The sequence below is a fragment of the Giraffa tippelskirchi genome, chromosome 12 (genome assembly GCF_054371585.1).
Source record: "Giraffa tippelskirchi isolate mGirTip1 chromosome 12, T2T-mGirTip1v1.2.pri, whole genome shotgun sequence".
In the NCBI taxonomy this organism is placed as follows: Eukaryota; Metazoa; Chordata; class Mammalia; order Artiodactyla; family Giraffidae; genus Giraffa; species Giraffa tippelskirchi.
The window spans coordinates 61,551,423-61,564,735 of record NC_137286.1 but is presented as its reverse complement, the minus strand read 5'-3'; the positions used below and the strand labels follow the sequence as shown (position 1 = coordinate 61,564,735).

General features: G+C 39.6%; 1 protein-coding gene across 2 annotated transcripts in view; it reads left to right on the top strand.

Moving 5' to 3' along the window:
* GABRG3 (gamma-aminobutyric acid type A receptor subunit gamma3) overlaps positions 1 to 13,313 on the top strand; it is a 681,490-nt gene that overhangs the window by 68,576 nt on the left and 599,601 nt on the right. For both annotated transcript variants that reach the window (XM_081551391.1, XM_081551392.1), the window contains exon 3: positions 12,466 to 12,533. In XM_081551391.1, the coding sequence (XP_081407517.1) occupies positions 12,466 to 12,533 (68 nt within the window). The remainder of the gene's footprint in view (positions 1 to 12,465; positions 12,534 to 13,313) is intronic.

Below are 13,313 nucleotides of genomic sequence, written 5' to 3'. Positions count from 1 at the left end.
GAAGATACAAGAGTTATAAATATAATGCACCCAACATAGGAACATCTCAATACATAAGACAAATACAAATATCAAAGGGGAAATCAACGGTAACACAGTATTAATGGGAGACTTTAACTCCCCACTCAAAACAATAGACAGATCATCTAAACAGAAAATTAATAAGGAAATAGAAGGTTTAAATGATATGTTGGACCAATTGGACCTAATTAATATCTACAGTATATTTCATCCAAAAATAGTGGGTTTGACTTTTTTCTCAAGTGCACATGGAACATTCTCCAGGATAGATCACATCTTGAAAGAGACACATGTACCCCAGTGTTCACTGCAGCATGACTTACAATAGCTAGGACACAGAAGCAACTTACATGTCCATCAACAGATGAATGGATAAAGAAATTGTGTTACATATATACAATAGAATATTGCTCAGCCATAAAAAGGAATGCATTTGTATCAGTTATAATGAGGTGGATGAACCTAGAGCCTGAAATAAGTCAGAGATGGAAAAACAAATATTGTATATTAACATGTGTATGGAAGTCTAGAAAGATTATACTGATGAATGTATTTGCAGGATAGTATTGGGGATGCAGACATTGAGAACAGACTTGTGGACCCAGTGGTGGAAGGAGAGGGAAGGATGACTTGAAAGAGTAACATTGAAAGACATGTATTAGCTTATGTAAAATAGACAGCCAGTGGGAACGTGCTGTATGATACAGGGAGCTCAAGCCTGGTGCCTGTGACGGCCCAGAGGAATGGGATGCGGTGGGAGGTGGGAAGGAGGGGACATATGTATACCTCTGACTGATTCCTGTTGACGTACAGCAGAAACTAGCACAATACTGTAAAGCGATTATCCTCCAATTAAAAATAAAAATAAAATTACATCAAAAAGATAAAATACCTATGCATAAACCTAACTAAGAAGATGAAAGACTTACATGGTGAACTATTGTTGTTCAGTCACCCAGTCGACCGCATGGCCTGCAGCACGGCAGGCCTCCCGTCCCTCACCATCTCCTGGCGATTGCCCAAGTTCATGTCCATTGCATCAATGATACCATCCAGCCATCTCATCCTCTGAGGCCATCTTCTCCTTCTGCCCTCAATCTTTCCCAGTATCAGGGTCTTTCCCAATGAGTTGGCTGTTCGCATCAGGTGACCAAAATATTGGAGCTTCAGCTTCAGCATTAGTTATTCCAATGAGTATTCAGGGTTGATTTCCTCTAAGATTGACTGGCTTGATCTCTTTACTGTCCAAGAAACTCTCAAGAGTCTTCTCTAGCACCACAGTTTGAAGGCTTTGATTCTTCGGCTGTCTGCCTTCTTTATGGTCTAGCTCTCACAACCTCATGCGACCACTGGAAAGACCAGAGCCTTGACAATGTGGACCTTTGTCCGCAAAGTGATGTCTCTGATTTTCAACACACGGTCTAGGTTTGTCATAGCATTTCTGCCAAGAAGCAATCGCCTTCTGATTTCATGCCTGCAGTCAACATCAATGTGATTTTAGAGCCCGAGAAGAGGAGAGGAAAACTGTCACTGCTTCCACCTTTTCCCCTTCTACTTGTCATGAAGTGATGAGGCCGGATGCCATCATCTTAGTTTTTTAAATATTTAGTTTTAAGCTGGCTTTATCACTCTCCTCCTTCACCCTCATCAAGAGGCTCTTTAGTTCCTCTTCTCTTTCTGCCATTAGAGTGGTATCATCTGCATATCTGAGGTTGTTGATGTTTCTCCCAGCAATCTAGATTCCAGCTTGTAACTCATCCAGCCCGGCATTTCTCATGATGTGCTCAGCATATAAGTTAAATAAACAGGGTGACAACAAACAGCCTTGCTGTACTCCTTTCTCAATCCTGATCCTGTGAGTTGTTCCATGTAGGATTCTAACTTGCTTCTTGACCCGCATACAAGTTTCTCAGGAGACAGGTAGATGATCTGGTATTCCCATCTCTTTGAGAGTTTTCCACAGTTTGCTATGATCCACACAGTCAAATACTGAAATCAGGTTGATTATATTTTTTTTTTGCAGCCAAAGATGGAGAAGCTCTATACAGTCAGCAAAAACAAGACTAGGAGCTGACTGTGGCTCAGATCATGAACTTCTTATTTTCAAATTCAGACTTAAATTGAAGAAAGTAGGGAAAACCACTAGACCATTCAGGTATGACCTAAATCAAATCCATTATAATTATATAGTGGAAGTGACAAGGGATTAGATCAAGGGATTAGATCTGTTAGACAGTGTGCCTGAAGAACTATGGAGGGAAGTTCATGACATTGTTCAGGAGGCAGTGATCAAGACCATCGTCAAGAAAAAGAAATGCAAAAGGGCAAAATGGTTGTCTGAGGAGGCATAACAAAATAGCTGGGAAAAGAAGAGAAGCTAAAGACAAGAGAGAAAAGGAAAGATGTACCCATCTGAATGCAGAGTTCCAAAGAATAACATGGAGAGATAAGAAAGCCTTCCTCAGTGATCAGTGCAAAGAAATAGAGGAAAACAGCAGAATGGGAAAGACTAGAGATCTCTTCAAGAAAATTAGAGATACCAAGGGAACATTTCATGCAAAGATGAGCACAATAAAGGACAGAAATGGTATGGACCTAACTGAAGCAGAAGATATAAATAAGAGGTGGCAAGAAGACACAGAAGAACTATACAAAAAAGATCTTCACGACCCAGATAACCATGATCGTGTGATCACTTACCTAGAGCCAGACATCCTGGAATGTGAATTCGACTGGGCCTTAGGAAGCATCACTATGAACAAAGCTAGTGCAGGTGATAGAATTCTAGTGGAGCTATATCAAATCCTGAAAGATAATGCTGTTAAAGTCCTGCACTCAATGTACCAGCAAATTTGGAAAACTCAGCGGTGGCCACAGGACTGGAAAAGGTCAATTTTCATTCCAATACCAAAGAAAGGCAGTGCCAGAGAATGTTCAAACTCCTGCACAATTGCACTCGTCTCACACGCTAGCAAAGTAATGCTCAAAATTTTCCAAGCCAGTCTTCAACAGTACGTGAACCACGAAATTCCAGATGTTCAAGCTGGATTTAGAAAAGGCAGAGGAACCAGAGATCAAATTTCCAACATCTGTTGGATCATAGAAAAACAAGAGAGTTCCAGAAAAACATCTACTTCTGCTTATTGACTACGCCAAAGCCTTTGACTGTGTGGATCACAATAAACTGTGGAAAATTCTTAAAGAGGTGGAAATGCCAGACCACTTGACCTGCCTCTTGAGAAACCTGTATGCAGGTCAAGAAGCAACAGTTAGAACTGGACATGAAACTACAGACTGTTTCCAAATAGGCAAAGGAGTATGTCAAGGCTGTATATTGTCACCCTGCTTATTTAACTTATATGCAGAGTACATTATTGGGAATGCAGGGCTGGATGAAGCATAAGCTGAAATCAAGGTTGCTGGGAGAAATACCAGTAACCTCAGATATGCATGTGACACCACCCTTATGGAAGAAAGCAAAGAGGAACTGAAGAGCTTTTTGATGGAAGGGAAAGAGGAGAGTGAAAAAGTTGACTTAAAACTCAACATTCAAAAATCTAAGATCATGGCATCCTGTCTCATCACTCTATGGCAAATAAATGGGGAAAAAATGGAAACAGTGAGAGACTTTATTTTCTTGGGCTTCAAAATAACTGCAGATGGTGGCTGCAGCCATGAAATTTAAAGTCATTTGCTCCTTGGAAGAAAAGCTATGACACACCTAGACAGCATATTAAGAGGCAGAGACATTACTTTGCTGACAAAAGTCCATCTAGTCATCCTTGGAAGAAAAGCTATGACACACCTAGACAGCATATTAAGAGGCAGAGACATTACTTTGCTGACAAAAGTCCATCTAGTCAAAGCTATGATTTTTCCAGTAGTCATGTATGGATGTGAGAGTTGAAGTGTAAAGAAAGCTGAGTGCCAAAGAGCTGATGCTTTTGAATGTGTGCTGGAGAATACTCGAGAGTCCTTTGGACTGCAAGAAGATCCAACCAGTCCCTCCTAAAGGAAATCTGTCCTGAATATTCATTGGAAGGACTGATGCTGAAGTTGAAGCTCCAGTACTTTGGCCACCTGATGCAAAGAACTGACTCATTGGGAAAGAAGCTGATGCTGGGAAACATTGAAGGCAGGAGGAGAAGGGGACGATAGAGGATGAGATGACTAGATATTATCGCCAACTCAATGGACATGAATTTGAGCAAACTCCAGAATATAGTCAAGAACTGGGGAGCCTGACATGCTGTGGGATCACAAAGAATTGGAAACAACTTAGCAATTGAACAACAATCCTATGTTATATGTGGTTTTGATTGTCTTGCCCCAAAGAGATTGACATCAAGATATTTTTTCATTGAAATATAATTTCAAGAATGTTTTTCATTAAAATATAATTCGTTTACTTTTTACCATGATGGGTTTGTGTGTGTGTGTGTTTGTGTGTCCACAGTGAGTCAGACACAGAGTCTGTTCCCCTCCAGGCTCCCAGTGGCAGCCTGGAGAACAGAGGTCAGCCTGTGTCTCTGGGCCCTCAGCAGACGGTCCTGCCACTGTGACAAGGGCACTGTGACAGAGGCTGTTTCCTATCTTGGTCTCCGGGTCATTTTCTCAGCTAATGATTGATAATTCTAGCATGAGAAGGTTCAGGATGGGGCAAAGAAAAGTAACCAAACAGAAATCTGCATTGGTATTGTGGCAGAGGCAAGTAGAAAGTATAGTCGATGTAATTCCTCTTTGGGTGCCGTCAGTCTTTCGAGGAAACAAATGTGGTTGACTCTTAGCAAAACTCGCCCTAAGCAGCTTTGCAGTGTTTATCTATATTGCACAGTTTATGAGTATGGTTTTTCTCAGGTATACAAATTCTGAATTTTTAGGAAATAGTGATTTCCAAATAGAATTCCATGATAGAATTTCCAAATAGATTTCCAAGATAGAAATCAAATGAAAACTTGAAAGTGAATTCATTTTTGAACTAAATGCAGAGGACTCAATTCCATCAGTCCTATTTTATGCTCTTCTTCAATAGAATCTGCTCCTTTTCACTCAGAAAATTGCCATCCCTTCTCTCCTCATTCCTGACTTTCTTGCATCTGTGTAACCCTTCATCCTTCTCCCAACTACCCAGAGCTTAATCTTTTTAAAAAATTTCTGGTAAAATGCATATAACATAAAACTTGCTAGTTTAACTGCTTTCAAGTGTGCAGCTCAGTGGTATTAAGTACATTCAGATTATTGTGCAACCATGACCACCATCCATCTCTAGAAGTCTTCATTTTGTGTATCTGAAACTGTATCCTTTAAGCACTAACTTTGCATTGTCTCTGCCTTCCAGCTCTTAGCAGTTATCATTCTACCTTCTATCTCTGTGAATTTGACTACTCTAGGTACCTCATATAAGTGGGATCATAGTTTGCCTTTTGGTGATTGGCTAATTTCGCTCACTGTAATGTGACCAAGCTTCATCTGTGTTGTAGCATGTGTCAAAGTATTGTATATACATATACATACAGATTTAAATCTTTCTGTGTATTATGATGTTTTGATATCTTAAAAATGCTTCCTGGATGGGCAGCTACTGCTCTTTCCAGGGTTAGCCAGTTCTTAGTGATGGCAAGGGGCCAGCTTGGAGCAGGTCTTTGAGCATACAGTCTATCCAGTCCAGAGTCATATCTCCTCTATGCGGCGGCTCTTATATCCCAGGAGACAATACTCTGGTGTTTTAATTACCCCAAGACCTGGTACCAGGCCACTGGAGACCATGTCTATAGCTGCAAGCCCACAGGAGTTATGTGAGCTAGCCAAACTAGCCGATCTGAGTTGTTTATCCTGCCTTTTCCCCCAGAGACCTCTGTTCAGATCACGGCCTGAGCATCCCCTCCTTTGCCCTGTCTTCTGCCTCCTGACCACCCTTATGTCTTTCCCATGTAGTCCTACAAAGCGTGCCATACCACCTGTCTCTAGGACCCGTGAGTGAATTAACTTTGTTTTCATGAGCCTGTCCTCTCGTGGCTGCACCTGACTGACCATCAAGTGAGCAAGCGCAGAAAGGCTAAGTGATATTCCACGTGCATGTACTACATTTGGTTTACCCATTTATCCCTCTGTGGACATATGACTTGATCCCAGCTTTTGGCTTTTGTGAATAATGCTGCTGTGAACATAAATGTACAGATATGTTTGACTCTCTGATTTTAATTCCTTTGGGTATATGACCAGAAGTGGAATTGCTGGGTCAGAGGGTCGTTCTGTGTTTAGTTTTTGAGGAGCCACCGTACTCTTTTCCGTAGTGCCTGCATCATTTTGTTTTCCCACTGACTGTGCACAGGGTTTTCATTTTCTCCACACTGTTGCCAGCATTTGTTTATCGTTTTGTTTTTTATTTAAATGACAGTCATCATAATGGGTAGGAAGCTGTTTTGATTTGCATTACCCTAGTGACTAATAATGTTAAGTATTTTTTCATGTGCTTATTGGTCATCTTATGTCTCTTTTGAGAAGTGCCTTAAGTCCTTTCAGTTCAGTTCAGTTCAGTTCAGTTCAGTTCAGTTCAGTCGCTCAGTCATGTCCGACTCTTTGCAACCCCATGAATTGCAGCATGCCAGGCTTCTCTGTCCATCACCAACTCCCGGAGTCTACCCAAACCCATGTCCATCGAGTCGGCGATGCCATCCAACCATCTCATCCTCTGTCGTCCCCTTCTCCTCCCACCCCCAATCCTACCCAGCATTAGGGTCTTTTCCAATGAGTCAACCCTTTGCTTGAGGTGGCCAAAGTAGTGGAGTTTCAGCTTCAACATCAGACCTTCCAATGAACACCCAGGATTGATCTCTTTTAGGATGGATTGATTGGATCTCCTTGCAGTCCAAGGGACTCTCAAGAGTCTTCTCCAACACCACAGTTCAAAAGCATCAATTCTTCGGTGCTCAGCTTTCTTCACAGTCCAACTCTCACATCCATACATGACCACAGGAAAAACCATAGCCTTGACTAGACAGACTTTTGTTGGCAAAGTAATGTCTCTGCTTTTAAATATGCTATCTAGGTTGGCCATAACCTTCCTTCCAAGGAGTAAGCGTCTTTTAATTTCATGGCTGCAGTCACCATCAGCAGTGATTCTGGAGCCCCCCAAAATAAAGTCTGACACTGTTTCCACTGTTTCCCCATCTATTTCCCATGAAGTGATGGGACCAGATGCCATGATCTTAGTTTTCTGAACGTTGAGCTTTAAGCCAACTTTTTCACTCTCCTCCTTCACCTTCATCAAGAGGCTCTTTAGTTCTTCTTCACTTTCTGCCATAAGGGTGGTGTCATCTGCATATCTGAGGTTATTGATATTTCTCCCAGCAATCTTGAGTCCAGCTTGTGTTTCTTCCAGCCCAGCGTTTCTCATGATGTACTCTGCATATAAGTTAAATAAGCAGGGTGACAATATACAGCCTTCACGTACTCCTTTTCCTATTTGGAACCAGTCTGTTGTTCCATGTCCAGTTCTAACTGTTGCTTCCTGACCTGCATACAGGTTTCTCAAGAGACAGGTCAGATGGTCTGGAATTCCCATCTCTTTCAGAATTTTCCACAGTTTATTGTGATCCACACAGTCAAAGGCTTTGGCATAGTCAATAAACTTCCATTTTTAAATCAGGTTCTTTTGCTTATTTGTTGTTGAGTTGTGGGAGTTCTTTTTATTTTTTGGATATCAACTACTTACCACATACATGATTTGCAGATGTTTTCTCCCATTATATGGGTTGCCTATCCACTGTGTTGGGTTCCTAGGTGGCTCAGTGATAAAGAATCCTGCCAATGCAGGATATGCAGGTTTGATCCCTGGATCGGGAAGATCTCCAGGAGAGGAAAATGGTAACCACTCTAGTATTTTTGCCTGGGAAATCTCATGAATAAAGGAGCTTGGCGGGCTACAATCCATGGGGTCACAGGAGAGTCAGACGTGACTTAGCAAGTAAACAACAACAACAACAATCCACTGTTAATTGTGTCTTTTGATGCAAAAAAAATAAATAAATAAACTGGACTTTTAAATCTTTATGTAGTCCAGTTTATTTTTTCTTTTATTGTCTGTGCTTTTGGTGTCATATATAAGAAATCATTACCAAATCCAGTGTTATTAAGCTTTGCTCCTGTGTTTTCTTCGAAGAGTTTTATAGTTTGAAACCATCCTTTAGGTTTCTGATCCATTTTGAGTTAATTTTTCTATATTGTGTAACGGTTCAACTTCATTTTTTTTGCTTGTGGGTATCCAGTTTACATAACACCATTTGCTGTAAATACCTTTTCCCCACTGAATGGTCTTGACATCCTGTTCAAGATCACGTGTTAGGGCTCAATCTCTAGTCCTTGAGCCTCCCTGTTTCCTGAGTGCCACTGTCAGGGCTACCTTCCTAAAGGTAGCTTTTACTTTAGCATGACACCACTTAAATCAGAAGTTCCTTAAAACAGCTTTTCTGCCAGGTTTTGTGTGTGTGTGTGTATGTGTTTTCCAGACTCTTCTCTTAAAACCTTTATTATGCTATTGCACTTAATACTTACTTGACACTTTCCGCTTCAAGTTGTTAAGGCTTTACATCTGTAGATCCTTTTTATTTAATGAGATTAAAAGCTCTGGAAACCTAAAGTCTGATAAATACCATGAAACAACCAGAAAAAATCCCTTGCAAAAAGTTAAGTCCTCAACTGACTGACTTAACACAACCTTTGTATAACATTAATAAGGTTATGCAGCATTTGGAGACAGAATATTTGCTGAATCCAATTAAGCTGAAGAAAGATGCTTCTTGCTGTTCAAAATAGTTAGCAAAGCTCAGTTTAACATTATCCTAAATGGTGAAAAACTGAAAGCATTTACCCTAAAGTCAGGAACAAGACAAGGGTGCCCACTCTCACCACTACTATTCAGCATGATTTTGGGAGTTTTGGCCACAGCAATCAGAGCAGAAAAAGAAATAAAAGGAATCCAGGTTGGAAAAGAAGAAGTAAAACTCTCACTGTTTGCGGATGAAATGATCTTCTACTTTGAAAACCCTAAAGATTCTACCAGAAAATTACTAGAGCTAATCAATGAATATAGTAAAGTTGCAGGATATAAAATTGACACACAGAAATCCCTTGCATTCCTATACACTAACAACAAGAAAACAGAAAGAGAAATTAAGGAAACAATTCCATTCACCATTGCAACAAAAAGAATAAAATACCTAGGAATATATCTACCTAAAGAAACAAAAGACCTATATATAGAAAACTATAAAACACTGGTGAAAGAAATCAAAGAGGACACAAATAGATGGAGAAATATACCGTGTTCATGGATCGGAAGAATCAATATAGTGAAAATGAGTATACTACCCAAAGCAATCTATAGATTCAATGGAATCCCTATCAAGCTACCAATGGTATTCTTCAGAGAACTAGAACAAATAATTTCACAATTTGTATGGAAATACAAAAAACCTCGAATAGCCAAAGCAATCTTGAGAAAGAAGAATGGAACTGGAGGAATCAACCTGCCTGACTTCAGGCTCTACTACAAAGCCACAGTCATCAAGACAGTATGGTACTGGCACAAGGACAGAAATATAGATCAATGGAACAAAATAGAAAGCCCATAGATAAATCCACGCACCTATGTACACCTTATCTTTGACAAAGGAAACAAGAATATACAATGGAGAAAAGACAATCTCTTTAACAAGTGGTGCTTGGAATACTGGTCAACCACTTGTAAAGAATGAAACTAGAACACTTTCTAACACCATACACAAAAATAAGCTCAACATGGATTAAAGATCTAAACCTAAGACCAGAAACTATAAAACTCCTAGAAGAAAACATACACAGAACACTCTCCGACATAAACCACAGCAGGATCCTCTATGACCCACCTCCCAGAAAATTGGAAATAAAAGCAAAAATAAACAAATGAGACCTAATTAAAATTAAAAGCTTTTGCACAACAAAGGAAACTATAAGCAAGGTGAAAAGACAGCCTTCAGAATGAGAGAAAATAATAGCAAATGAAGCAACGGACAAAGAATTAATCTCAAAAATATACAAGCAACTCCTGCAGCTCAATTTCAGAAAAATAAATGACCCCATCAAAAAATGGGCCAAAGAACTAAACAGACATTTCTCCAAAGAAGACATACAGATGGCTAACAAACACGTGAAAAGATGCTCAACATCACTCATTATCAGAGAAATGCAAATCAAAACCACAATGAGGTACCATTTCACGCCCGTCAGAATGGCTGCTATCCAAAAGCCTACAAACAATAAATGCTGGAGAGGGTGTGGAGAAAAGGGAACCCTCTTACACTGTTCGTGGAATGCAAACTAGTACAGCCACTATGGAGAACAGTGTGGAGATTCCTCAAAAAACTGGAAATAGAACTGCCATATGACCCAGCAATCCCACTGCTGGGCAAACACACCAAGGAAATCAGAATTGAAAGTGATACGTGTACCCCAATGTTCATCGCAGCACTGTTTATAATAGCCAGGACATGGAAGCAGCCTAGATGCCCATCAGCAGATGAATGGATAAGGAAGCTGTGGTACATATACACAATGGAATATTACTCAGCCATTAAAAAGAAAACATTCAAATCAATTCTAATGAGGTGGATGAAACTGGAGCCTATTATATAGAGTGAAGTAAGCCAGAAAGAAAAACACCAATATAGTATACTAACACATATATATGGTATTTAGTTAATCGGTAAAGATAACCCTGTATGCGAGACATCAAAAGAGACACAGATAAATAGAACAGTATTATGGACTCTATGGGAGACGGTGAGGGCAGGATGATATGGGAGAATGGCATAGAAGCATGTCAATTATCATATGTGAAACGAATCGCCAGTCCAGGTTTGATGCATGATACAGGGCGCTCGGGGCTGGTGCACTGGGTGACCTGGAGGGATAGGATGGGGAGGGAGGTGGAAGGGGGGTTCTGGAAGGGGAACACATGTACACTCATGGTGGATTCATGTCAATGTATGGCAAAACAAATACAATATTGTAAAGTTAAAAAATAGATAAATAAACTAATTTAAAATAAAAAAAATTAAAAAAAAAGATAAAATGCAGAACAGTCCTTTTATAAAATTTAAACACTATGTACGTAGTTCATAGAATCATTTTGGGGTGTTTTCCCAAATGCCAACAGCTCTGAAGCTAACATGACTTGGTTGTGCTGAACAGATAGAGTAGTTGACTCCAGTTCATTATCATTATTTTTATTTTCATGAAGGTCTTGTAAACATGGCTCAGGCTGCAGACTGCTGGGTATGTAATTGAACAACAGAATTGAGCTTACAGGTGCCACTCATCAATGATTGTTTATTTAGCCTAACTGGAGGAAGCTCATTAAAATAATTGCTGATACAAACACTCTTGTTTCCATAGAAATGCCTTGTTTACATGCAAAGGTTCAGGAGTCTCTTGTTTATGTTCCTCTAGGGCAGGAATACTCTAAAATTGTTGTTCTTCTCCCCTGTACCAATCAGTTGCTGAGTGCTGGGGTAAGGAAGCCACCTCCTTTTCAGTGGCACAGACCCCTGACTTGGAGTTTGTTTTGGGAAACTCATTACTGGTCTTTCAAGTTCCATTTCTGCCAAGGAGAAGGAAACTGATTTTCTTTAAGGTTAAATGAGCTAATTTTACCTCTGATGCACAGTTAGATATTACAGTTTTTTGTTATATTAATTTTACTCCCTCATAGTTCGAACGGTAATGCCTTGACTTACTGAAGTGTTATTCTTTTCTGAGTTGCAAAATTTGAAATCTGTGATATGCGTGTGTGTCTTTACATAATAATGATAAAAATGAATATTTCTTAATCTCTTTTGGTATATGTGTTCTCCAGATCTTTGCTTTGAGTTGCACCAAAGTAAAGGATAAATAACTTGAATTGTCCCTGATATTACTCATTGTATGGGTGCGTGTTAGTTGCTCAGTCATGTCTGACTCTTTGTGACTCCATGGACTGTAGCCCACCAGGCTTCTCTGTCCATGGAATTCTCCAGGCAAGAATACTAGAGTCAGTTCCCATTTACTTCTCCAATATTACTCATTATGTAGGTTTGATTTCATAGCATAACTTTGACATTTCCTATGTGATGTCTTATATTTTACCTTTTAATGTTTTCTGTGCCGTATAATCAGGTAAACAAAGACTTTTAGAGTATCATCGTCATCTGTCACTGGCAACTTGCAGTGTATAAATATCCTGTGTTTTTACAATTAAATTTACTAACTGTAAGAATCTTTCATCATTTAAGAATTGTAACTGCCACGCATGTCCCAAAGGAAAATCCACCACTTTTCCGTATGAGCTATCAGTGTGTGACTCAGAGGAAGGTGAGAAGCGCTTTCTGGCACATTGTATTAACTAACATACATGTGTTTTCTCCACAGTAAAACCCACTGTAATTGATGTTGACATCTATGTTAACAGCATTGGTCCTGTGTCGTCAATAAACATGGTAAGAAGCTTCTTTTCTGATCTGACGGTCTTTGTATCAGTTCTTGCTTACGTTCTTATTGTGGATTTCTGTTCGAGATTTATCATGCAAGTTTAAACTCACTATTGACTTCTTAAATATGTAGCACTTATTGAAAGTTTAAACACTGAAAGTGATAAAACCCAAGGAATAGAGATTGCGACGTCAGTAGTGATTCAAAAGTACCTCATCCCATGTTCTTCTCTGGATATATGCCCAGGAATGGAATTGCAGGGTCTTAGGATAGCTCTATAGTTAGTGTTTTAAGGAACCATGATACTGTTCTCCATGGTGGCTGTACCAGCCTACATTCCCGTCAACAGTGTAGGAGGATTCTCTTCTCCCCACACCCTCTCCTACATTTACCGTTTGTGGATTTTTTGATGATGGCCATTCTGGCTGGTATGAGGTCATACCTCATTGTGGTTTTGATTTGCATTTCTCTGATAATTAGTGATGTTGAACATCGTTTCATGTGCCTGTTGACCATCTGTATGTCTTTTCTGGAGAAATGTCTATTTAGATCTTCTGCCCATTTTTTGAGTGGGTTGTTTGTTTTGATGCTGTTAAGTGTCATGAGCTGTTTGTAAATTTTGGAGACTGGTCCTTTATTAGTAACATCATTTGCAAATATTTTCTCCCAATTTGTGGGTTGTCTTTTGATCTTATTGTTTCCTTTGCTGTGCAAATCTTTTGAGTTTAAGTAGGTCCCATTTTTTATTTTTGTTTGTATTTCCATTATTTTGGGAGATGGATCAAAAA